This window comes from Schistocerca americana, chromosome 8, assembly GCF_021461395.2.
Source record: "Schistocerca americana isolate TAMUIC-IGC-003095 chromosome 8, iqSchAmer2.1, whole genome shotgun sequence".
Taxonomy (NCBI): domain Eukaryota; kingdom Metazoa; phylum Arthropoda; class Insecta; order Orthoptera; family Acrididae; genus Schistocerca; species Schistocerca americana.
Window position 1 is genome coordinate 384,330,295 of NC_060126.1, and position 25,841 is coordinate 384,356,135.

Below are 25,841 nucleotides of genomic sequence, written 5' to 3' on the forward strand. Positions count from 1 at the left end.
AGGAGTGTATTATGGTCATAAATTTACCAGTTTGTTTACATAAATATGGTAGGCCAAGTGGCCAGTTTATTTAAGTAAGGAGAACAGTGGTACCATTTATCCCATATGCACTTTTCCCCACTACTGTTGCAGGCTTCATTCTCTAGACGCTGGAAGGTCGAAATTCTGTGTAGATTCCGAAGGTCAAAAATTGTGTGCTTTTAAAAGGAAAGATTAATTAAAAGAGATTCCGTTAGCACAACATACTCTGTCACAAAAACCTCAGTGAGCCACTCGTCAATCACGTCCTTCAACATGCCATTAAACTCTTTATGAGTGAAGCTACCATTTGCAATAAAAAGACGGTTGGGGTGGCTGAGCGGATCTAGGCGCTAATGTCTGGAACCGCGCGACCACTACGGTCGCAGGTTCGAATCCTGCCTCGAGCCTGGATGTTTGTGATGTCCTTAGGTTAGTTAGGTTTAAGTAGTTCTAAGTTTGATGACTTCAGAAGTTAAGTCCCACAGTGCTGAGAGCCATTTGAACCATTTTTTTGCAATAAAACGCATAGCTTTATCTATCAGAGTTCCACATAAACCAGAAATAAATTTTCTAATCGAGAAAAGACTTTTCACTCACCTGCAATGTGGCATCATATTAGAAGACCACCATATTTCGCTTAAGGGATATTTGCTCTGCAGTCCTTTAGCCGTGTATCAGCATTGTGATAAGGGTAATAGTTGACTTGTACTTTCGTATCTGTTCGGGCAGCCTAAGAAGTTGTGGTTGCCATCTTCTTCTTGACCACAATCACATAATGAAGACTTGTACAAGCCAACACGGTGTATCGTGTCCCCAGTCGCAGCAGTTGCTGACTGTGATCCATGTTATTCTGTTCTTGAACCTTGTATGGCACTTTAATGGCTAAGGTAGTGTGTAGTGATAGTCGAACACACATTTACGATTCAGCTGAAATGTTTAATTATGTTCGAAATTTCACTACATAGTGGTTGTTAATGTCTGTGAGAAGGTGGTTCGGGGAGCATTATAGACGGCTTTGTATTGTGAAGTGGAAGCGTGGACATCAGGTCAGCTTGATCCCGGAGGTTTTAGAGATCCATGTGAGGTAGTTGGTGACGCGCGTGAAGCCAGTTGGGAAGTCGGTCAGGCAGTGTTCTGAGAACACAAAGCTGGCCACGCCAATCACCACATAGCCCGTGGTGGTCCCAAACGTAAAAGGACTGCCGTTGTCGCCCTATGAGGAAGAAGAGAAACCTTATGAGTAACCCTCATCCAGTATTGAGCGAAACAATCAGTCTCTCGGCATACTGCGGATGGGTGATATTTAATGCATGGGTGATATTTAACGTACAGTTGATATTTGACGTAACTAATAAAGCACACTATTGCTAAGTCATATTTACAAGCAGATAACACATTCAAAGCTGGAAGTCAGTACATTTTCAAGTGACGTAAGATTCACCACCAAAAAAGATAATCTATATTATTCATCTCATATCTGGTTGAAAATGAGAAAAGTTTTCAGTTTTATTACAACGCGTTTCCGCTTGGTGTTGAACGATCAGTAATTTTAGACAAATCAATACCGCTTTTGCAAGGATTCAGAGTCTCGCGATGGTGACATTGAATAAAAAGTTACCGGGTTTCCAGCTGCGTCAAGTGGTTCATATTATACGAGCTTTCGGTCAAGCACTGCCAGAGACGGTGGCCTGCAGCTCTGCGCACTATGGGATCCAGTGAATATTGCGAGCTCCAGTGACGTCACAGCAGGCAGCTAGTGCAATGGGTGTACCACCAGCCCTCTGGCAGTCATATCACTTGACAATGGCTAAGGAGTGCCTGACAAAAAGCTCGCGTAATTTTATTTCACGTGTTTTTATTCAGAAACATTTACGCCTTGTCACTGTGACGGGCAGCCTCAGTGATCCATCTCACAGCCTACTACGCAATCAGGGTTTTACTCCCGCACCTGCAATGTCTTCGTTTCTTTGGAAAGGTGTGTCGTAGCCATCCCGTGCGGTAGTCGCTTCTCACTAACAGCTCGGCCCGGGCACGGTGTTGCTTACGTACGAACGTATTCGTTCATTCGGTAAACTGAGCAGCAGAGGATTTGCGAATGCAGGATCTTTTCACAGTGCAAGCTGTAGATCCGTTCCAACTTGAAAGCCAAACAGTGACTCGTTTACAGTTACAAGCGTGTTGCACTTTCTTAACTGCACTCCTGTACTCACTTATCATGCAAATATGATGCGCTCTAGGTAAGTGAAGTGTAGAAATATTACATTCAATTTTGCACATAGCTGTGCGTAGTTGTCAACAATGACTAAAAGGCAGAAACCTTGTTATTTGCGGGGATTCTGACGTGAAAACGACAGGTCCTGCAAGCATATGCGACGGCGTTCATAATATTAGGCGACGCGGAAGAGCTAAAGGAGCCGGTGAGAAAACTTCTCTCATCTGTGCGATCGTCAAGCGGATCAGAGCACCGGAACTGGTAACCTTGATGGTACCTCATGGCGTGGCAGGTGTATCGGACGCATTTGATTGCACTTGATCCAAAGTCAGATTTGCACGTAGCTCGGTGTTCATTGATCGTCGCACAGATGATGATAGCTCCAAAACAATGCCTTGCTGGAGATGCTCGACATCGCTGCCTATTGCGTGTAGCATATCGTGCGCGTCTTCCGCGACCATTACACGGAACGCGGGAAATACACTCCTGGAAATGGAAAAAAGAACACATTGACACCGGTGTGTCAGACCCACCATACTTGCTCCGGACACTGCGAGAGGGCTGTACAAGCAATGATCACACGCACGGCACAGCGGACACACCAGGAACCGCGGTGTTGGCCGTCGAATGGCGCTAGCTGCGCAGCATTTGTGCACCGCCGCCGTCAGTGTCAGCCAGTTTGCTGTGGCATACGGAGCTCCATCGCAGTCTTTAACACTGGTAGCATGCCGCGACAGCGTGGACGTGAGCCGTATGTGCAGTTGACGAACTTTGAGCGAGGGCGTATAGTGGGCATGCGGGAGGCCGGGTGGACGTACCGCCGAATTGCTCAACACGTGGGGGGTGAGGTCTCCACAGTACATCGATGTTGTCGCCAGTGGTCGGCGGAAGGTGCACGTGCCCGTCGACCTGGGACCGGACCGCAGCGACGCACGGATGCACGCCAAGACCGTAGGATCCTACGCAGTGCCGTAGGGGACCGCACCGCCACTTCCCAGCAAATTAGGGACACTGTTGCTCCTGGGGTATCGGCGAGGACCATTCGCAACCGTCTCCATGAAGCTGGGCTACGGTCCCGCACACCGTTAGGCCGTCTTCCGCTCACGCCCCAACATCGTGCAGCCCGCCTCCAGTGGTGTCGCGACAGGCGTGAATGGAGGGACGAATGGAGACGTGTCGTCTTCAGCGATGAGAGTCGCTTCTGCCTTGGTGCCAATGATGGTCGTATGCGTGTTTGGCGCCGTGCAGGTGAGCGCCACAATCAGGACTGCATACGACCGAGGCACACAGGGCCAACACCCGGCATCATGGTGTGGGGAGCGATCTCCTACACTGGCCGTACACCACTGGTGATCGTCGAGGGGACACTGAATAGTGCACGATACATCCAAACCGTCATCGAACCCATCGTTCTACCATTCCTAGACCGGCAAGGGAACTTGCTGTTCCAACAGGACAATGCATGTCCGCATGTATCCCGTGCCACCCAACGTGCTCTAGAAGGTGTAAGTCAACTACCCTGGCCAGCAAGATCTCCGGATCTGTCCCCCATTGAGCATGTTTGGGACTGGATGAAGCGTCGTCTCACGCGGTCTGCACGTCCAGCACGAACGCTGGTCCAACTGAGGCGCCAGGTGGAAATGGCATGGCAAGCCGTTCCACAGGACTACATCCAGCATCTCTACGATCGTCTCCATGGGAGAATAGCAGCCTGCATTGCTGCGAAAGGTGGATATACACTGTACTAGTGCCTACATTGTGCATGCTCTGTTGCCTGTGTCTATGTGCCTGTGGTTCCGTCAGTGTGATCATGTGATGTATCTGACCCCAGGAATGTGTCAATAAAGTTTCCCCTTCCTGGGACAATGAATTCACGGTGTTCTTATTTCAATTTCCAGGAGTGTATATGTGCAGAGTGGAACAACATTTATATTGGGGTCACCAGTTTTATAGGAGAATTCAATGTCTACATATAGTGATAATCACTTTTTGTTCAGCAACTCGCTAGGAACGTAAAACCTGACGAACAATGAAGTAGATAAAGAAGAACCAACACTTCCACAGAATATATACGGTGTTTCAGGACCTCAACGACGACCTTTGAGGAATTATACACTGTAGAGCCAAAGAAATTGGTACACCTGCCTAATACCGTGTAAGACCACCGCGAGTACGAAGTAGTGCCGCAACACGACGTGGAAAGGACTCGACTAATGTCTGAAGCAGTGCTGGAGGGAACTGACACCATAATTCATAAATCCGTAAGAGAACGAGGGGGTAGATATTTCTTCTGAACAGTACGTTGCAAGGCATCACAAATATGCTCAATAATGTGCATGTCTGGGGAGTTTGGTGGCCATCGGAAGTGTTTAAACTTAGAAGAGTGTTCCTGGAGCCACTCGTGTAGCTACTCTGGACGTGTGGGGTGCCACATTGTCCTACTGGAAATGCCAAAGTCCGTCGGAATGTACAATGGACATGAATGGATGCAGGTGATCAGACAGGATGCTTACGTAGTGTCACCTGTCAGAATCGTATCTAGACGTATCAGATGTCCCATACCACTCCAGCTGCACACGCACCACACCATTACAGAACCTCCACCAGCTTGAGTAGTCCCCTCCAGAGATGCAGGGTCCGTCGTTTCTTGAGTTTATCTCCACACCCGTACACGTTCATCCGTTCGATTCAAATTGAAACGATACTCGTCCGACCAGGCAACAGGTTTCCAGTCATCAACAGTACAATTGCGGGTATGACGGGCCCAGGCGAAGCGTAAAGTTTTGTGACATGCAGTCATCAAGGGCACACGAGTGGTCCTTCGGCTCCGAAAGCCCATATCGATGATGTTCCGCTGAATAGTTCGCGCGCTGACACTTGCTGATGGCCCAGCACTGAAATCTGCAGCAATTTGCGGAAAGGTTGCACTTCTGTCACGCTGAACGATTCTCTGCAGTCGTCATTCGTCCCTTTCTGGCACGGTCTTTTTCCGGCCGCAGCGATGTCGGAGATTTGATGTTTTACCGGATTCCTGATATTCACGGTAAACTCGTGAAATGGTCGTACGAGAAAATCCCCTCTTCATCCCCACCTCGGAGATGCGGTGTCCCATCGCCGGTGCGCCGACTAAAACACCAGGTTTAAACTCACTTAAATCTTCATAACCTGCCATTGTAGCAGCAGTAACCGATCTAACAAATGCTCCAGACACTTGTTATATAGGTGTTGCCCACGGCAGCGCCGTATTCTACCTTTTTAGATACCTCTGTATTTGAATACTCATCCCCATACCAGTTTCTTTGGTGTTTCAGTGTAGCTTACACAAAATGGACCATTTTTACTAATCAACATATTCTCTTAAATGAATCCTTAAGGTCATAATAATGAATGTATACATTGCACAAAAATTGCCATTTATTACGCTACTGGCCATTAAAATTCCTACACCACGAAGATGACAGAATCAAAATTTAACCGACGGCAAGATTATCCTGTGATATGCAAATGATTACCTTTTCAGAGCCTTCCCACAAGATTGGCGCCGGTGGCGACAGCTACAACGTGCTGACATGAGGAAAATTTTCAACCGATTTCTCATACACAAACACCAGTTGACCGGCGTTGCCTGGTGAAACGTTGTTGTGATGCCTCGTGTAAGGAGAAGAAATGCGTACCATCACGTTTCCGACTTTGATAAAGGTCGGATTGTAGCCTATCGCGATTGCGGTTTATCGTATCGCGACATTGCTGCTCGAGTTGGTCGAGATCCAATGACTGTTAGCAGAATATGGAATCGGTGGGTTCTGGAGGGTAATACGGAACGCCGTGCTGGATACCAACGGTCTTGTGTCACTAGCAGTCGAGATGAGAGGCATTTTATCGGCATGGCTGTAACGGATCGTGCAGCCACTTCTCGATCCCTGAGTCAACAGGGTGGGACGTTTGCAAGACAACAATTGTTGTGGATTGGAAAGAGCGCCAACCCACTATGAGAGGAAGCCGAAAGGCACGTGTTTTAGCTCACGCAGGCTGGCGTGAGGTATGGAAAAGGTCAAGGAAATTAGACTAGCAAAAAACGTACGTAGCTGCTGGAATACTTAACTTTAATCCATAATTGGTGAACATCGCTCTTGACGGTACATGTTTTACAGCATCAATAGTAACTGGTAATGGCGCCTTGCTAGGTCGTAGCAAATGACGTAGCTGAAGGCTATGCTAACTATCGTCTCGGCAAATGAGAGCGTATTTTGTCAGTGAACCATCGCTAGCAAAGTCGGCTGTACAACTGGGGCGAGTGCTAGGAAGTCTCTCTAGACCTGCCGTGTGGCGGCTCTCGGTCTGCAATCACTGATAGTGGCGACATGCGGGTCCTATGTATACTACCGGACCGCGGCCGATTTAAAGGCTACCACCTAGCAAGTGTGGTGTCTGGCGGTGACACCACATTCCTCCCCCGCAAATCGGCGTACGGTTGTGTTATAAGGCTTCCGCCCGCCGTGGGGAGGACCCCATGTTGACGTATGCGATGAGGTGGGGAGCCTAACAACAGGCGAGGCTGTGCCACCCTCACCCTGCCATTCGGTCTGAGGGGAGCTAGGAAACGCCTGAAAACCTGCTCCAGCGTGCACACCAACATGCGGTGTATGCGCCGCCAGAGAGACAGGAGGGGCCGAAGGGTCGACCTCCATCGGGCCGGGGCACCCGACGGGCGAAGACGCCATATGGTCCGGAGCGGGCAAGAGGTCCATGTCGGAGGACAAGTGGTCACGGGAAGCGATCGGCGGCGCGTGACCCAGGGAGGCGCCCGGTGGTTGCAGCGACGCGTCCACTGCGGGCGTCGCCGGCGGGAGAACAGGCGACGGCGGCGGCGGCGGCGCGTCGCCATGGGTCAAAATGGAAGGCAGCGTCGGTAACACCTGGGGCTGAGGCGAGCCAGTAGATGGGTCTCCAGGGCGCTGACCGGACGGCACCGTCGCTGAAAGCAGACGGGGAGCGGCAGATCCCGTGCGACGACAGAGGCGCAGCTGATTGAGATGCCGACGCACCTCACCAGAGGCCCCCAAAGCCAGATACATAGCGCGGCCGAGACAGCGAAGAATGCGCCCATCGAGCCAACGCCGTGAACCTCGATAGTTGCGATAGTAGACAACGTCGCCTGGAGCAAAAGCAGGTGTCTGCCGCTGCACAGGAACCTGATGCGGCGGTTGTAGCAAAGATATCAAGGTGCGATGAGGGCGACCGTGCAGCAACTAAGCCGGCGAGCGACCATCTCGGGGCTGAGAGCGATACGAGGACAAAAAGAGCAATAACGCGCCCTCCCGAGAATGCGACGCTTTCAACTTCAACATCTGTGACTTGAAAGTCCTGACCAAACGTTCAGCGGCACCGTTTGACTGTGGCAAAAACGGCGCGAACGTCAGATGTTGAATACCATTGGCCTTGCAGAATGACTGAAATTCTGCGGACATGAATTGTGAGCCATTGTCGGAAACAATAGTCTGTGGAAGACCTTCAATGCAAAAGATAGCGGATAACGCTTGGATGGTGGCAGATGACGTCGTGGAAGACGTCCGGACAACAAAAGGAAAATTACTGAATGAATCTACCACAACCAACCATCGAGCATTCCAGAATGGACCAGCAAAATCGATGTGTAAGCGTTGCCAAGGGGAAGTGGCTTTTGGCCATGCAAAGAATTTCCGCGGTGGTGCTGATTGTTGTTCGGCACACACCATGCAAGAAGAGCACATATTCGTAATCGCGGCATCGATTCCGAACCAAGTACAGTGCTGACGAGCAAGTTGTTTTGTTCTCACTATACCCCAATGTCCTTGGTGGAGAAGCCGTAAGACAGAGGACTGTAACGAACGTGGGACCACGACCCTGGACTGATCATTATCAGAACGCAACAGCAAAACACCACGTAGTACAAAAATCTCTCCTTGTGAGCAAAAAATCGGCGAACCAACGGATCCCCGATCCGTGACTTTGACAAGGGCCATTGAGTAGCAATGAAACGCAAAACGGTAGCCAGGACAGGATCGGCAGCTGTGGCTGTAGCTACACGACGAAAATCAATCGGAAACGAGCCGACCACGTCATCGTTTTCCGAATCAATGAACATGCAAGCAAGTTCGGAGGAATCGAATGCTCTGTCCTCAGCAACAGGCAAACGGGACAACGCATCGGCGTTTCCGTGCTTAGCAGTGGACCGATACAAGATATCGTAGCGGTACTGCGAGAGGTAAATAGACCAGCGAATGAATTTCTGCGCTGTACGTGGAGGTACAGGCTTGGTCGGATGAAAAAGCGATGTCAAAGGTTTGTGGTCTGTGATGATGGTAAAGTGACGACCATACAAGAAATCATGAAACTTTGTAACACCAAATACGAGAGCCAATGCTTCTTTCTCGATCTGTGAATAATTTCTTTGTGCAGACGAGAACAATTTGGACGCAAAGGCAATAGGGAGATCGTGTGAACCATCTTTGTGCGCAAGCACAGCACCGATCCCGAAATCCGATGCATCCACCATCAACTAAAGGGGCTTCCGGGGACCGAATGGCGTAAGGCAAGTATTGGAAAGCAACGCCGATTTCAACTGGCGAAAGGCGCGTTCGCATTCCGTCGTCCAGACGAACGGAACACCTTTACGGCGTAAGCGATGAAGCGGAGCTGAAATGGAAGAGGCATGAGGAACATATTTGTTATAGTAATTTATTTTTCCCAGCACACTCTGTAGCTGCTTCAAATTCTGCGGCGAAGGCAAGTCTTGAATGGCACGGAGGTGGTCTGGACTGGGATGTATGCCTTGGGCATTGAGTACATGTTCCATATAGGGTAAGTCACGAGCAAAAAACATACATTTGTCCTTCCGCAAGCGAAGACCATTTTGTCGCAAGACCTGAAATAATGTTCTGAGATTGACTAAATGTTCTTCCTCCGTCTTTCCGGAGATCACAATATCGTCCAGATCGTTTGCTGCAGTAGGGACCGACGCACAAACAGTTTGTAGATATTGCTGAAACAATGCAGGGGCGGATGCACACCCGAATGGCAGTCGTTTGAAGCGATACAAACCAAGATGCGTGTTAACCACCAAAACGCGCTGGGATTCTTCGTCCACCGGTATTTGCAAGTACGCATCTGCTAGGTCCAACTTCGAAAAATATTTACCCGGGCACAGTTGGTCAAAAAGATCTTCCGGGCGGGGTAAAGGAAAAGTTGCAGTCACTAGTTGTGGATTCACTGTTGCCTTGAAGTCCACGCAAAGTCTCAATTTTCCGGAAGGTTTTTGCAAAATTACTAAGGTGATGCCCAGAGAGAAGCCTGCACACATTCAATTACACCTTGTGATTCCAAATCGTCTAATGTTTTTGCGACCTCATCACGCAATGCGTGGGGAACATTGCGCGCTCTGAAACATTTCGGTTGCGCGTTTACTTTCAGTTCCAAATGTGCTTTATAGTTCTTAGCGCAACCAAGGCCCGGTGCAAAAATGTCTGTAAATTCTTCACATAGACGAGAAACACTGTCCGAAGGCACAGTCTGGTTCACTGATAGGACCTGATTTACTATAGACAAGTTAAACAACTGAAATAAATCGAAACCAAACAAGTTCACTGCAGAAGAAGAACGAAGGACGTAAAATGACACAAGTTTTGTTTGTTCCTTGTATGTTGCCAGAAGGCTGCACTGTCCTAACACAGGGATTGCTTTTCCTGAATAGCTACTGAGCTTAACATTTGCGGCACGCAACGGAGGTGTGCCCAGCTGTTTGTACGTGTCTTGATTGATCAGTGAAACTGCAGCTCCGGTATCGAGCTGTAACGGTATCACTTTGCCGTTAATGTCCACATCTACAAAAAGTTTATTGTCCTGCTGACGACATGAGTGACTGTCTCGTGCAATGTGAACTGACACTGGTACATAATCACTTGCGACTTGACGGGATTTCCGTCGATGTCGACGCACACTATTTGTGGGACGAACACAGTCACTGTTAGAGAGAGTGGCACTGGGCGGAGTGGAATGAACTACATGAATTTCCATGGGGGAAGTTTCACGAGCCGGAGTATCCTTGGTTCGATTCCGATTCCAGCGTGAAGCAAAGCACCTGGAATGGTTGTGAGTGTCCGATCTGAGCTTTTCTGGCAAACACTCTGAACATGTCCTTTTTTATTACAGAAAAAGCAAATAGCCTGGCGTGATGGGTAATTCTCACGCGAATGTCTAGTAGCACACCGCGGGCATGATTTCAGCACTGCATTTGCTTGCCGGAGCGATACACGTGGCTGAGAGCCTGGCGGCTTTGGCGCGGCCTGGCGCGAGGACTGTTTACTGTTCCGTGCAGCTCGCCCGGCGGGCCGGTTAACCTGACACATGGGTGGCGAAGTTTCAAATGATTCCTGAGCAAAGTCAAGTGTGTCAGAAACGTTCTGTGCAATTGCATCACGTACCATAGCATCTGAATAAGGGAGTCCACATTGACACTCAAAAGCACAATCCCTAGTAAGGCCTTGCAAGGTTGCAACCCACTCCCGATTAGTCTGTCTGGCCATACGTTTTGTACGAAAGAAGGTATACCTTTTGGCAACTACACTGACTGATTCTTTGAAATATGCATCTAATGCAGACAAAATTTCTTCGTAGGACAGAGTTGCTACGTCGCGTGGGGGAAATAATTTGACTATCACACGGTATGTGTGCACCCCGACGGATGCTAACAAAAAAGGCTGCCGCTCGTTACCTTGAATTCTGTAGGTGGCAAGATGGAATCCAAATTGGTGTGACCACTCCGTCCAGCTTTCCAGTGCAGCATCAAAAGGTTGAAAAGTTGGTGCAACTGTGTGTTGTGGCTGCGTGAGCGGTGGAGCGGCGGCCGCCGCATCGTTTTGCATTGCACGTTGACCCTGGACGAGCTGTCCAAGAGCATCCAGCAAGGCCTGCGTCTGCTGGTTCTGTAAGCGATAAACTTCGGACAGTACATCTGGAGATTGTGGCGAAGATATTACACAAGTAAATCAGGGCAGTATAGTTATGATCGCGAATTGGCCTCGTCGCCAAATGTTGTGGATTGGCAAGAGCACCAACCCCCTATGAGAGGAAGCCAAAAGGCATGCATTTTATCTCACGCAGGCTGGCGTGAGGTCTGGAAAAGGTCAAGGAAATTAGACTAGCAAAAAACGTACATAGCTGCTGGAATACTTAACTTTAATCCATAACTGGTGAACATCGCTCTTGACGGTACATGTTTTACAGCATCAATAGTAACTGGTAATGGCGCCTTGCTAGGTCGTAGCAAATGACGTAGCTGAAGGCTATGCTAACTATCGTCTCGGCAAATGAGAGCGTATTTTGTCAGTGAACCATCGCTAGCAAAGTCGGCTGTACAACTGGGGCGAGTGCTAGGAAGACTCTCTAGACCTGCCGTGTGGCGGCGCTCAGTCTGCAATCACTGATAGTGGCGACATGCGGATCCGACGTATACTACCGGACCGCGGCCGATTTAAATGCTACCACCTAGCAAGTGTGGTGTCTGGCGGTGGCACCACAACAACCATCTGCACGAACAGTTCGACGACGTTTGCATCAACATGGACTATCAGCTCGGAGACCGTGGCTGCTGTTACCCTCGACGCTGCATCACAGACAGGAGCGCCTGCGATGGTGTACTCAACGACGAACCTGGGTGCACGAATGGCAAAATGTCATTTTTTCGGATGAATCCAGGTTCTGTTTGCAGCATCATGATGGTCCCATCCACGTTTGGCGACATCGCGGTGAACGCACATTGGAAGCGTGTATTCGTCATCGCCATACTGGTGTATCACCCGGCGTGATGGTATGGGGTGCCTTTCGTTACACGTCTCGGTCACCTCTTGTTCGCATTGTCGGCACTTTGAACAGTGGACGTTACATTTCAGATGTGTTACGACGCGTGGCTCAACCCTTCATTCGATCGCTGCGCGGTTCTAGGCGCTTCAGTCTGAAACCGCGTGACCGCTACGGTCGCTGGTTCGAATCCTTAGGTTAGTTAGGTTTAAGTAGTTCTAAGTTCTAGAGGACTGATGACCACAGATGTTAAGTCCCATAGTGCTCAGAGCCATTTCCACCATTCGATCCCTGCGTAACCCTACATTTCAGCAGGATAATGCACGACCGCATGTTGCAGGTCCTGGACGGGCCTTTCTGGATACAGAAAATGTTCGACTGCTGCCCTGGCCATCACATTCTCCAGATCTCTCACCAACTGAAAACGTCTGGTCAATGATGGCCGAGCAACTGGCTCGTCACAATACGCCAGTCACTACTCTTGATGAACTGTGGTATCGTGCTGAATTGCATGGGCAGCTGTACCTGTAAACGCCATCCAAGCTCTGTTTTATTCAATGCCCAGGCGTATCAAGGCCGTTATTACGGCCAGAGGTGTTTGTTCTGGATACTGATTTCTCGGGATCTATGCATCCAAATTGCATGAAAATGTAATCACATGTCAGTTCTAGTATAATATATTTGTCCAATGAATACCCGTTTATCATGTGCGTTTCTTCTTGGTGTAGCAATTTTAATGGCTGGTAGTATCAGCAGCATGACCATGTGCCTAGCTCATAAACAGCAGACCAGAACGTACATGTTCCTCGACAAAAAGAGATTCATGTAAGCCGTGCCCGGCTCGTGTCCATTCCGTTTATCGTTTGTCATCTTCTCTTACCCTACTGCTGCCTCGTTATCTTATTCCATTTACTGGCGTCACTAACTTCCTGCCTTACCTGCCCGTGAGTGGCAGCAGCAGCGCTTATCGATAAGTGCTATGTTGTACTATCTCTGGAGCGACCGATAGTATTCTTGGGTCGTCGTGTGTCTGGAAGTCAGTCGGGCACAGAGCAGCAGTCGGGACGGAGCAGCGGTCGGGGACAGAGGAGAGACGGGAACGGAGGACCAGTGAGGCGCGGATAGCCAGTACTAGCCTATCGCTGGCCACACGCATCAACTGTCCGACGGAAGGAGATTGGAGCGGGAACGACAGCCGGTTGGTCGTCCTATTGGGTGACGTGTATTTGGTCTTTTGACCGTTTCTGGGCCTCGTCAGTTCGTCATCTTGCCGGACACGGGTCAGTTCCTTCCTCGTGCAGAGATGTCGTCGCCGATGGGCAAGAGTTACCTCTTCATGGGTAGGTCCGAGCCAGTGTGCCCGGGTCGCCGTGTCTCCGAGTTCCGAACGGACATCGAGTTGAGTCGGGTAGGAGCTGCAGTGAGCTCCGGACAGTCAAGTCTCGCCCGTCCGTTGCCGACACTCATAATTTGAGTGAGGACGACCTTGGTTGGTCGTTCGGTCGGTCGTCTCACCGGACGACGTGTATTTGGTCACCGACCGTTTATGGAAACTCTCTGTTTGTCATTTCTCCTTGTTGTTCCACGGTGATTGGTTTTAGGATTGTCGGAGTTCTTGGTGCAAGTGTTTCCGTGGAACTGTATGTAGCTTCTGTGATTTCCGCTGAGCAGATGAATGCTGTCTGCGTACTGGAGTAGCCAGTCGGTCGGTTGCGACAGAGCAGCGAGGAAGTCTCCGCAGCGTGAGGTGAAGAGAATTCATTAGGCTGTTGGTTGGTTCTTCAGCTCAAGGTTGGTTCTTCGTGTTGCCACCCGATTGTTCAGTGTTACGCTTGGCTGTCTGTCTCACCTAAACTGTGGTTACAGTTTCCTACCCAGACCGACCCTTGGAACACTATTGTTTGTGATTGTCATTTTATTTGGTCGCAGGTATTGTGGCAGGCCTTCAGCCGTGTATTAATATTATCTGTTTTATGTTTAGTATATGGCCTTCAGCCGAACTTCTTGACAACTATTTTGAGATAAGGCCTTCAGCCGTGTTTTAATTAAAATTCTTGTTGATCTGTATTTAGGCCTTCAGCCGAGTTTGTTTCAGAATCTGTGGCTTTAAGATGTAAATCGTTGTCTGTGAGGTTTCTCTTTAATTATCTTGAATTCTTGAAACTGCTTTCAGCCGTGTTCTGTAAATGTTTATCTGAAGGTGGTCTCTAATTATTCTTGAGTAATTGTTTGGGCCTTCAGCCAACTGTGTAAGAGCTCATCTCTAAACTCTTTTATCATGAAAAAAAATTTTGTTAGGCTTTCAACTGAAGAACTAATTTGAATTTTCCTTAATATGGCCTTTAACCGGAATTTGTAAACGCTTTGGTTTTAAAGAATTTCCTTAGCTGATCTGAAATATTATTTCGGCCTTTAGCCGTTATTCTAAATCCTGGCGTTTTAAAAGGAATCATTTAAACTTATTCTGGAGAAGTTACTTGGGCCCTCAGCCGTGAATTGATCTTGTTGTTTTAAAGAGAAAACTGTGCATTGGTTTGAGGAATAAAGTTGTGTGTTCTTGTATAATTAACAGTAATTGACCCTATCCACAACCTGATCCGCTCTGTGCTCCGAAACACCAGATTGCAGTATCATCCCTCAAAGTTTGTCGGTGAGGTCCTAAACACCCTGTATATAACAGCTTCAGTGGTCGATCGTTTATTCCCACTAACTGATAGAGAGGTTTTCAACTGTAAAACCATAAGGACGACTGTCTCTAAGCGATGTAGGACGTTTTAGAAGAAACAGGGAGTTTGCGTCCTGAGCATGTTGGTGATGGTAGGCGTGACAAGGACACACCAGTTTTCGAGAGTGATGTGTTCCATAGATTTAGCGATGAACCTTGGAGCAGCATGCACATTGTAGTCTGTGCTACGGGAACAAGTCACCATGTATATAGGCCGGGCAGGCACAGTTTCTCAAAGACAATTCAGTACCTCTGTAGCTCTCACCACCTCACGAATAGTTCGTCACTTCTGTAGCTCTATAATTTCGTCTTTCTGCGCTTGGGAATTGTGAAGCTTCATGTACTTTTTATATGCAACACATCGGCTCTAACTACATTAAACTTATTATCTCTATCACTTAAATACTTTAAGACTAGCACTTTTCGGAGGGGTCTTTTCTTTTAATGAACAAAGAGAAGACCTCAACAGCTACAAACATAGAAATGAAGGATATTAGCCCATCTGTGCGTGGCTCTGTGTCTCATAGATACCACTTTCCGCCTGCCGGAGAAAAACGTAGCCTACAGGTTCACGAGTATAAGTCGTCTGGATAGAACGGCTTGCGTGGACGGAGCAACTGTGACAGTGCAAACGGATTAATGACACACAAATACACAGGGTGGTCCATTGATCGTGACCGGGCCAGATATCTCACGAAATAAGCGTCAAAAGAAAAAACTACAAAAAACGAAACTCGTCTAGCTTGAAGGGGGAAACCAGATGGCGCTATGGTTGGCCCGCTAGATGGCGCTGCCATGCGTCTAACGGATATCAACTGCGTTTTTCAAATAGGAACTCCCATTTTTTATTACTTATTCGTGTAGTACGTAAAGAAATATGAATGTTTCAGTTGGACCAGCTTTTTCGCTTTGTGATAGATGGCGCTGTAATAGTACAAACATATGGCTCACAATTTTAGACGCACAGTTAGAAACAGGTAGGTTTTTTAAATTAAAATACAGAACCTAGGTACGTTTGAACATTTTATTTCGGTTGTTCTAATGTGATACATGTACCTTTGTGAACTTATGACTTCTCAGAACGCATGCTGTTACAGAGTGATTACATGTAAATACCACATTAATGCAATAAATGCTCAAAATGATGTCCGTCAACCTCAATGCATTTGGCAGTACGTGTAACGACATTCCTCTCAACAGCGAGTAGTTTGCCTTCCGTAATGTTCGCACATGCATTGACAATGCACTGACGCATGTTGTCAGGCGCTGTCGGTGGATCACGATAGCAAATATCCTTCAACTTTCCCCACAGAAAGAAATCCGGGGACGTCAGATCCGGTGAACGTGCGGTCCATGGTATGGTGCTTCGACGACCAATCCACCTGTCATGAAATATGCTATTCAATACCGCTTCAACCGCACGCGAGTTACGTGCCAGACATCCATCATGTTGGAAGTACATCGCCATTCTGCCATGCAGTGAAATATCTTGTAGTAACATCGGTAGAACATTACGTAGGATATCAGCATACATTGCACCATTTAGATTGTCATCGATAAAATGGGGGCCAGTTGTCCTTCCTCCCACAATGCTGCACCATACATTAACCGGCCAAGGTCGCTGAAGTTCCACTTGTCGCAGCCATCGAGGATTTTCCGTTGCCCAATAGCGCATATTATGCCGGTTTACGTCACCGCTGTTGCTGAATGAGGCTACGTCGCTAAATGGAACGCGTGCAAAAAATCTGTCAACGTCCCGTAATTTCTCTTGTGCCCTGTGCCAGATCTGTACACGACGTTCAAAGTCGTCGCGATGCAATTACTGGTGCATAGAATTATGGTACGGGTGCAATCGATGTTGATGTAGCATTCTCAACACCGACGTTTTTGAGATGCCCGATTCTCGCGCAATTTGTCTGCTACTGATGTACGGATTACAAGCGACAGAAGCTAAAACACCTACTTGGGCATCATCATTTGTTGCAGGTCGTGGTTGACATTTCACATGTGGCTGAACACTTCCTGTTTCCTTAAATAACGTAACTATTGGGCGAACGCTCCGGACACTTGGATGATGTCGTCCAGGATACCGAGCAGCATATATAGCACACGCCCGTTGGGCATTTTGATGACAATAGCCATACATCAACACGATATCGACCTTTTTCGCAATTGGTAAACGGTCCATTTTAATACGGGTAATGTATCACGAAGCAAATACCGTTCGCACTGGCGGAATGTTACGTGATACCACGTACTTATACTTTGTGGCTATTACAGCGCCATCTATCACAAAGCGAAGAAAGTGGTCCAACTAAAACATTCATATTTCTTTACGTACTACACGAATATGTAATAAAAAATGGGGGTTCCTATTTTTTAAAATACGCAGTTGATATACGTTTGACCTATGGCAATAGCGGGCCAACCATAGCGCCATCTGGTTTCCCCCTTCAAGCTAGACGAGTTTCGTTCTTTGTAGTCTTTTCGTTTGATGCTTATTTCGTGAGATGGCCCGGTCACTATCAATGGACCACCCTGTATGCTTTATTGAGCTGCTACACCTAAGTTGTACAGCCGCTTGTTGCACGTGCTTGCCGGCCGGTGTGGCCGTGCGGTTCTAGGCGCTACGGTCTGGAGCCGAGCGACCACTACGGTCGCAGGTTCGAATCCTGCCTCGGGCATGGATGTGTGTGATGTCCTTAGGTTAGTTAGGTTCAATTAGTTCTAAATTCTAGGCGACTGATGACCTCAGAAGTTAAGTCGCATAGTGCTCACAGCCATTTGCATTTTTTGCACGTGCTTGCGAATAGGTACAACAAAGCAGTGGGCTGTCAAGTCGTTCGTCAACAAGACTATGTCCGTTCTGGGCGCCACACTGTCAATGACTGTAGCAAACATCTATCCCTATGCGAAGGCTCTAGGCGACTCTACTTGTAGAGTAAGTCTCGCAGGATGATCTCCACTACGAACTGCAGCTACGAACTGCCACTCTGGCACTCCGTACTATAACTGTCGCACACCAACACCAAACCGGACGGGTGGCCGAGCGGTTCTAGGCGCTTCAGTCTGGAACCGCGTGACCGCTACGGTCGCAGGTTCGAATCCTGCCTCGGGCATGGATGTGTGTGATGTCCTTAGGTTAGTTAGGTTTAAGTAGTTCTACGTTCTAGGGGACTGATGACCACAGATGTTAAGTCCCGTAGTCCTCAGAGCCATTTGAGCCAACCAACACCAAACATGAACCACCGTTGCTGCCTGAGGCCGCCGCTTATCAAAGCGCGGAAGTCCATCTCGTTGGCGGCGGCATGGAGGTTGCTAATTGGGCCGCACTTGTGGTCAGCGGCGAACTTTAAAGCCTTGTCCATTGCCCCTATCGGAAACTGTCTCAGTGTGCCGGCTCTGGTTGCGTCCATTGGCGAGGACGTAACATATGTTACGGCACAAGTGCAGAAACCAAAAAGAAAGACTGCAAAAAACATTAAATGTTTTAAAATAAATCATGGCCATTAAAATTGCTACACCAAGAAGAATGGCAGATGATAAACGGGTATTCATTGGAGAAATATACTAGAACTGACATGTGATTACATTTTCGCGCAATTTGGGTGCATAGATCCTGAGAAATCAGTACCCAGAACAACCACCTCTGGCCGTAATAACGGCCACCATACGCCTGGCCATTGAGTCAAACAGAGCTTGGATGGCGTGTACAGGTACGGCTCCCCATGCAGCTTCAACACGATACCACAGTTCATCAAGAGTAGTGACTGGCGTATTGTGACGAGCCAGTTGCTCGGCCACCATAGACCAGACGTTTTCATTTGGTGAGAGATCTGGAGAAAGTACTGGCCAGGGCAGCAGTCGAACATTTTCTGTATCCAGAAAGGGCTGTAAGGACCTGCAACACGCGGTCGTGCATTATCCTGCTGAAATGTAGGGTTTCGCAGGGATCGAATGAAGGGTAGAGCCACGGGTCGTAACACATCTGAAAGGTAACGTCCACTGTTCAAAGAACCGTCAATGCGAACAAGAGGTGACCGAGACGTGTAACCAATGGCAACCCATACCATCACGCTGGATGATATGCCAGTATGGCGATAACGAATACACGCTTCCAATGTGCATTCACCGCAATGACGCCAAACACGGATGCGACCATCATGATGCTGTAAACGGAACCTGGATTCAACCGAAAAAATGACGTTTTGCCATTCGTGCACCCGGTTCGTCATTGAGCACACCATCGCAAGCGCTCCTGTCTGTGATGCAGCATCAAGGGTAACCGCAGCCATGGTCTCCGAGCTGATAGTCCGTGCTGCTGCAAACGTCGCCGAACTGTTCGTGCAGATGGTTGTTGTCTTGCAAACGTCCCCATCTGTTGACTCCGGGATCGAGACGTGGCGGATAAGATGCCTGTCATCTCGACTACTAGTGATACGAGGCCGTTGGGATCCAGCATGGCTTTCCTTATTACCCTCCTGAACCCACCGAGTCCATATTCTGCTAACAGTCATTGGATCTCGAGCAACGCAAGCAGCAATGTCGCGATACGATAAACCGCAATCGCGATAGGCTACAATCCGACCTTTATCAAAGTCGGAAACGTGATGGTACGCATTTCTCCTCCTTACACGGGGCATCCCAACAACGTTTCATCAGGCAACGCCGGTCAACTGCTATTTGTGTATGAGAAATCGGTTGGAAACTTTCTTCATGTCAGCACGTTGTAGGTGTCGCCACCGGCGCCAACCTTGTATGAATGCTCTGAAAAGCTAATAATATGCGTATCACAGAATCTTCTTCCTATCGGTTAAATTTGGCGTCTGTAGCACGTCATTTTCGTGGTGTAGCAATTTTATTGGCCAGTAGTGTAGTTTATGTTTTTCAATTCCTTAATCACATCATTTTTCTAACAGTATTTATTAACTTATATTAGTTGCATAATAACTATAACAAACAACTACATATTTAAACCAGACTGACACTTCTTGGGCCCAGAAGGGCTGGATCCTTAGACCCAGAAAGCCAGAAGTATTGAAAACAGACACAGTAGGCAACTAAAAGAAGCCACATTTTGGTGAAATATATGATTATGTAATCAGGAAGATAATTTATGCAACAGGATGTACAGTACAGTTTTTTTAAGATGTGGCAGCGTAACAGTATGTTTTGTGAAACACGATATTATAATGAATAAAACAGATCGCTGTCAGTAACTTTGTTATTTTGATCATTCTAGACCACTTTTCGTAAACAGTCATGACATATGTACTTTTTCATTCCCTGCCCCTTAGAAAGAACTTATCTACGAGGGCAGTTCAATAAGTAATGTAACACATTTTCTTTCTGAAACAGGGGTTGTTTTATTCAGCTTTGAAATACACCAGGTTATTCCCCAATCTTTTAGCTACACAACACTATTTTTCAACGTAATCTCCATTCAATGCTACGGCCTTACGCCACCTTGAAATGAGGGCCTGTACGCCTGCACGGTACCATTCCACTGGTCGATGTCGGAGCCAACGTCGTACTGCATCAATAACTTCTTCATCATCCGCGTAGTGCCTCCCACGGATTGCGTCCTTCATTGGGCCAAACATATGGAAATCCGACGGTGCGAGATCGGGGCTGTAGGGTGCATGAGGAAGAACAGTCCACTGAAGTTTTGTGAGCTCCTCTCGGGTGCGAAGACTTGTGTGAGGTCTTGCGTTGTCATGAAGAAGGAGAAGTTCGTTCAGATATTTGTGCCTACGAACACGCTGAAGTCGTTTCTTCAATTTCTGAAGAGTAGCACAACACACTTCAGAGTTGATCGTTTGACCATGGGGAAGGACATCGAACAGAATATCCCCTTCAGCGTCCCAGAAGACTGTAACCATGACTTTACCGGCTGAGGGTATGGCTTTAAACTTTTTCTTGGTAGGGGAGTGGGTGTGGCGCCACTCCATTGATTGCCGTTTTGTTTCAGGTTCGAAGTGATGAACCCATGTTTCATCGCCTGTAACAATCTTTGACAAGAAATTGTCACCCTCAGCCACGTGACGAGCAAGCAATTCCGCACAGATGGTTCTCCTTTGCTCTTTATGGTGTTCGGTTAGACAACGAGGGACCCAGCGGGAACAAACCTCTGAATATCCCAACTGGTGAACAATTGTGACAGCAATACCAACAGAGATGTCAAGTTGAGCACTGAGTTGTTTGATGGTGATCCGTCGATCATCTCGAACGAGTGTGTTCGCACGCTCCGCTATTGCAGGAGTCACAGCTGTGCACGGCCGGCCCGCACGCGGGAGATCAGACAGTCTTGCTTGACCTTGCGGCGATGATGACACACGCTTTGCCCAACGACTCACCGTGCTTTTGTCCACTGCCAGATCACCGTAGACATTCTGCAAGCGCCTATGAATATCTGAGATGCCCTGGTTTTCCGCCAAAAGAAACTAGATCACTGCCCGTTGTTTGCAACGCACATCCGTTACAGACGCCATTTTAACAGCTCTGTACAGCGCTGCCACCTGTCGGAAGTCAATGAAACTATACGAGACGAAGCGGGAATGTTTGAAAATATTCCACAAGAAATTTCCGGTTTTTTCAACCAAAATTGCCCGAGAAAAAAAATGTGTTGCATTACTTATTGAACTGCCCTCGTATATCATTGTACAAAATTATCAAATGATGAATTAGTACAATTATTATTGTTATTAGTTCGCTTGATGCGTGTATGTATTACCTTCACTTTCAACATTCCTGAAGTTTTCATTCGTTTCGAGATTTAGAGAACTAAATCTACACATGAGACGCGGCAGTGCGCAGCATGTGTCAGCTAACTTACAGCGATTTATGAAAGTAATAACCATCTTGAGGTTGAAGCTCTTGTGCCCGTGTTTGCTTACAAACAGACTTGTTTCTAGAGGAGATCCACCTTGAGCAAACCACAACTTCATCGTTTCTTCTAATTCCCAGCCAGTTTCGCCGAAGTGAAGTGAAATGTCAGCATTATCAGTGGGCTCTTATTTTCTTCTTTGTTGCCTCATGTTGTGGTTTCCTGTTTTTTACGTCTTCATTGCATTTGTTTCCTGAATATGTTCTTGCCTTATTGGAAACTGATTTGCTCTGACCATCGATATAGAGCTTTACAATATTATAGTTTTTGCTACACTGTATGAGCGAGTCACGAATCAGTCTGCGACTTTCCATTATATTACAGTAAGAGTAACTGCAGGGTTTTGAGATTACTACTTGAGTTTTGGGCCGAACAGATATTTCGTTGATAACAATAATGGAACACTGGATCAGCTCGTCCATCTGTCGTATATTAAATGCTTTTGTGTCGCATTCACTACGGCGAAGTGTAGCGACTACCCCAGTATTTCAATAAATAAGCGAAGGAAACCGTTTAAAAATCTCACTCAGGGCGGCCTGTGTAACAGTACACGCTCGTTAATCCGCCATGCGTTCACCCTCACACTCTCATATAAAAGTCCTGTAAAAGACCATATTATGAGATTTTCCAAGGATCGAAAGGTTATCGCCGAATTTCGGACAATCACTTCCCCTAGCAAGCACTATAAAAAGGTGCATGCACATAAGGACAAATACGGTAATTCAGAAGTATATAAAATACATTGTCTGAATTGTCAGCGCAGCTATATTGGCCGAACATGAAAACCGTTTAGAATACACACATCAAAAAAAGTTTTGCATCACCCCGGTTCCCAGAACTCCTGAAGACAGAGATTGACTTTGGATATTGTATAACAGATACAGTCGCCTTCAGCATTCAGAGACGGCACTAAACCCGCCCAAATATGTAAACAACCATGCATGTGCAGTGCCTATTAGACGGAGGGGGTCCAACAGCTGATCAGTTCCAGTCATTCCACCAGGAAGGAGATACACGGCTGGTGTAGTCTGTAGTTCAAGCATGCCTAGACGGTCAATACCGCTGTTCGATCGCGTCCGAATTGTTATTTTGAGCCATTAAAGGCTGCAACAAGGGAAGTGTCCAGGAGTCCCGGAGTGAACCAAAGCGATATTTTTCGGACATGGGGGAGATACAGAGAGACAGCAACTGTCGATGACATGCCTCGCTCAGGCCGCCCAAAGACTATTACGGCAGTCGATGACCGCTACCTACGGATTATGGCTCGGAGGAACCCTGACAGCAACTCCACCACGTTGAATAATGGTTTTCGTGCAGCCACAGGACGTCGTGCTAGGCAGCATGATGCGCAACTTCACTGCCGACGTCCATGGCGAGATCCATCTTTGCAACCAAACCAGGACACCATGCAGCGCCGTGGAGATGGGCCGAACAACATGCCGCATGGCCGCAGGATTGGCATCACGTTCTCTTCGCCGAAGAGTGTCGCATATCCCTTTTAACCACACAATCGTCGGAGACGGTAATGTTGAAAGCCTTAGACACACTGTCCAGCGAGTGCAGCCAGGTGAAGGTTCCCTCCTGTTATAGGATGGTATCATGGGGGGCCGACGGTAGCCGCTGGAGGTCATGGAAAGCGCCGTAACGGTTCTGCGTTAGGTGAATGTCATCCTCCGACCGATAGTGCAACCATATCGGCAGCATATGGGCGAGGCATTCGTCTTCATAAACGACAATTCGCGCCCCCATCGTTGACATCTTGTGAATGAGTTCCTTCAATATAACGACATCGCTCGACTATAGTGGCCAGCTTGTCTCCAGACATGCCTATCGAACATGCCTGAGATAGATTGAAAAGGGCTGTTTATGGACGACGTGACTCACCAACCACTTTGAGGAATCACCGTTGAGGAGTGGGACAATCTGGACCAACAGGGCCTTGATGAGCTTGTGGATAGTATGCCACGAGGAATAGAGGCATGCATCAATGCAAGAGAACGTGCTACTGGGTATTAGAGGTACCGGTGTGTACAGCAATCTGGACCACCACCTCTGAAGGTCTCGCTGTATGGAGGCACAACATGCAATGTGTGGTTTTCATGGGCGGAAATGATTTTTATGTTGATCTCTATTCCATTTTTCTGTAAAGGTTTCGGAACGCCCGGAACAGAAGTGATGCAAAACTTTTATTGATGTGTGTACTTCATAAAGATCACTGGTTTTTAAATTGCAGTCGTACAGCAGTGGCTGTGTGTCTGAAGACAACTAACCATACTTCATGCGAGATTGAAGATAGCATCAAAATTAAGCTTAGCGCAGGGAAAGACCCTGTGGTAAACGTCTTCGAATAATTTGAAATTTTTGCCGAAAAGATGAAGAACCCGCAAAATTTATCATATGAACAAAAGGAGTTTAATTTACATGAATTCTTCTATTTATTCGACAAAGTGTGTAGAAAATATGTGAGAAATACTCTCAACTATGTATTGAAACAAAACAGAACACCTTCAACGACTACAGATAGGACGTTCATATTCACAGGCCATGAACATTAGCACGTTCTGCAGAAATGATAGGTGCTAAGCTTCTTTCAAGCTACGAAAAATCGAACGAGAGGGAGAGGTACAACAAGCACAGTGTGTGTGTGTATGTGTGTGTGTGTGTGTGTGTGTACGTGTGTGTGTGTGTGTGTGTATGCTGGGTTACTCACGTTGCATATGCTTGCTCCATAGACTCCCCCAGCGCAGAAAGAGGTTCTAGCGTTGTAGTTGGGAAAGTAGGCTTTGCAGTTAGCGTTGGAGTCCACGACCAGTGGCATATACAGCAGCACTTGGGAACAGCGTGACACTGAAATCAGAGCATCATCCTTCATGAGAGAAGCAATCGCGGAAGGAAAAAATCAATCAAACTGCTCGTTTTATAATCTCAAAACGCCTTTTTCTCGTTGCAATATAATATTTATTACGCACCACACTCGTTCGCCATTTATACTAAACGCAGCTTTCGCGGACTTTTCCTGTTAAATACATTTTTGCTTGTACTTATACTCACAGACTTGAAAGACAGCATAATTTTTACTGTCACTCTTTTGCCTCGCCAAAATCTGTTTTTCCTCTCATCTGGCCGTAGGTTATGCGGGCACATATCCACTGCTCTTATGATGATTCGGCACATATTACCGTAGCGATCCTCTGAGTCTGTATTTTTCAAATTTCGTTTCTCGTAAGCTAAATAATGCGGAAGACTTCACTGGTGATCTGACGAGAATTACAGATTCATACTCGCAGTAACCGTGAAAGCGTTTTCTCGTGACACTGTACACTAAGCATTTCTTGTTTTGTGTTTTCGGAGAGATAATTTGTTCATCAGCATTTCCGCGCTTCACTTGAGCTTTGCATGGTGACGCGGTGAAGGGATTTGACCTACACTAGTGAGGCTCTGCTGCACTGCTGGCCATTGTTGATATAAAATGTCATACACCACCCATGTGTATCAAGTGAAACCATCACGCATTCGTTAACAAAGGTTTAGAAAGTAGTTGTATGCGCCGTGTCGCGACTATGCGCCGACGCCACACCGCCGAAATACACTCATGCTCAGAAAAAAAGAGCACCTTTAACGACTACAAATAGGACATTCATATTCACAGGACATGTACATTAGTGGGGACACTACGAATGTAGTGTGTGGACATACAAGGTGAGAATGTGGGTCTCGCGGGAGGCGTGCGCGAGATAGTCCCTGCACAGATAGATAGAGCTTCTGCCCTGTAAGCAGGAGATCCCGCGTACGAGTCCCGGTCGGGGCACACATTTTCACCTGTCCCCGTTGATATATGTCAACGCCCGTCAGCAGCTGAAGGTATTAATATAATTCTAATTATGTACATTAGTACGTTCTGCAGGAATGTGCCTCCTGCTCTCGTTGTCGCTATAAATAGAAGGTAATGGATCAGTGTGACTTAAGCAGACGTTCACGATGACTCGGAGACGTATGCGCGAACTCTACTATGAAATTAATGAGTTTGAAAGATGATGATGACGATGATTTTGGTTTGTGCGGCGCTCAACAGCGTGGTTATCACCACCTGCACAAATTCCAAATCTTTTCACTGTCCTGTCTCCTCATTTTTCCTAAATGATGAGAACAACACAAACACCCAG

General features: G+C 47.4%; 1 protein-coding gene across 1 annotated transcript in view; it reads right to left on the reverse strand.

Moving 5' to 3' along the window:
• Positions 1-1,063: 1,063 nt before the first annotated feature.
• LOC124545877 (collagenase-like) overlaps positions 1,064-25,841 on the reverse strand; it is a 179,044-nt gene continuing 154,266 nt past the window's right edge. The window contains exons 8-9 of the mRNA XM_047124837.1: positions 24,389-24,525; positions 1,064-1,234 (exon numbers count right to left, since the gene is read on the reverse strand). Coding sequence (XP_046980793.1) covers positions 1,064-1,234; positions 24,389-24,525 — 308 coding nt within the window. The remainder of the gene's footprint in view (positions 1,235-24,388; positions 24,526-25,841) is intronic.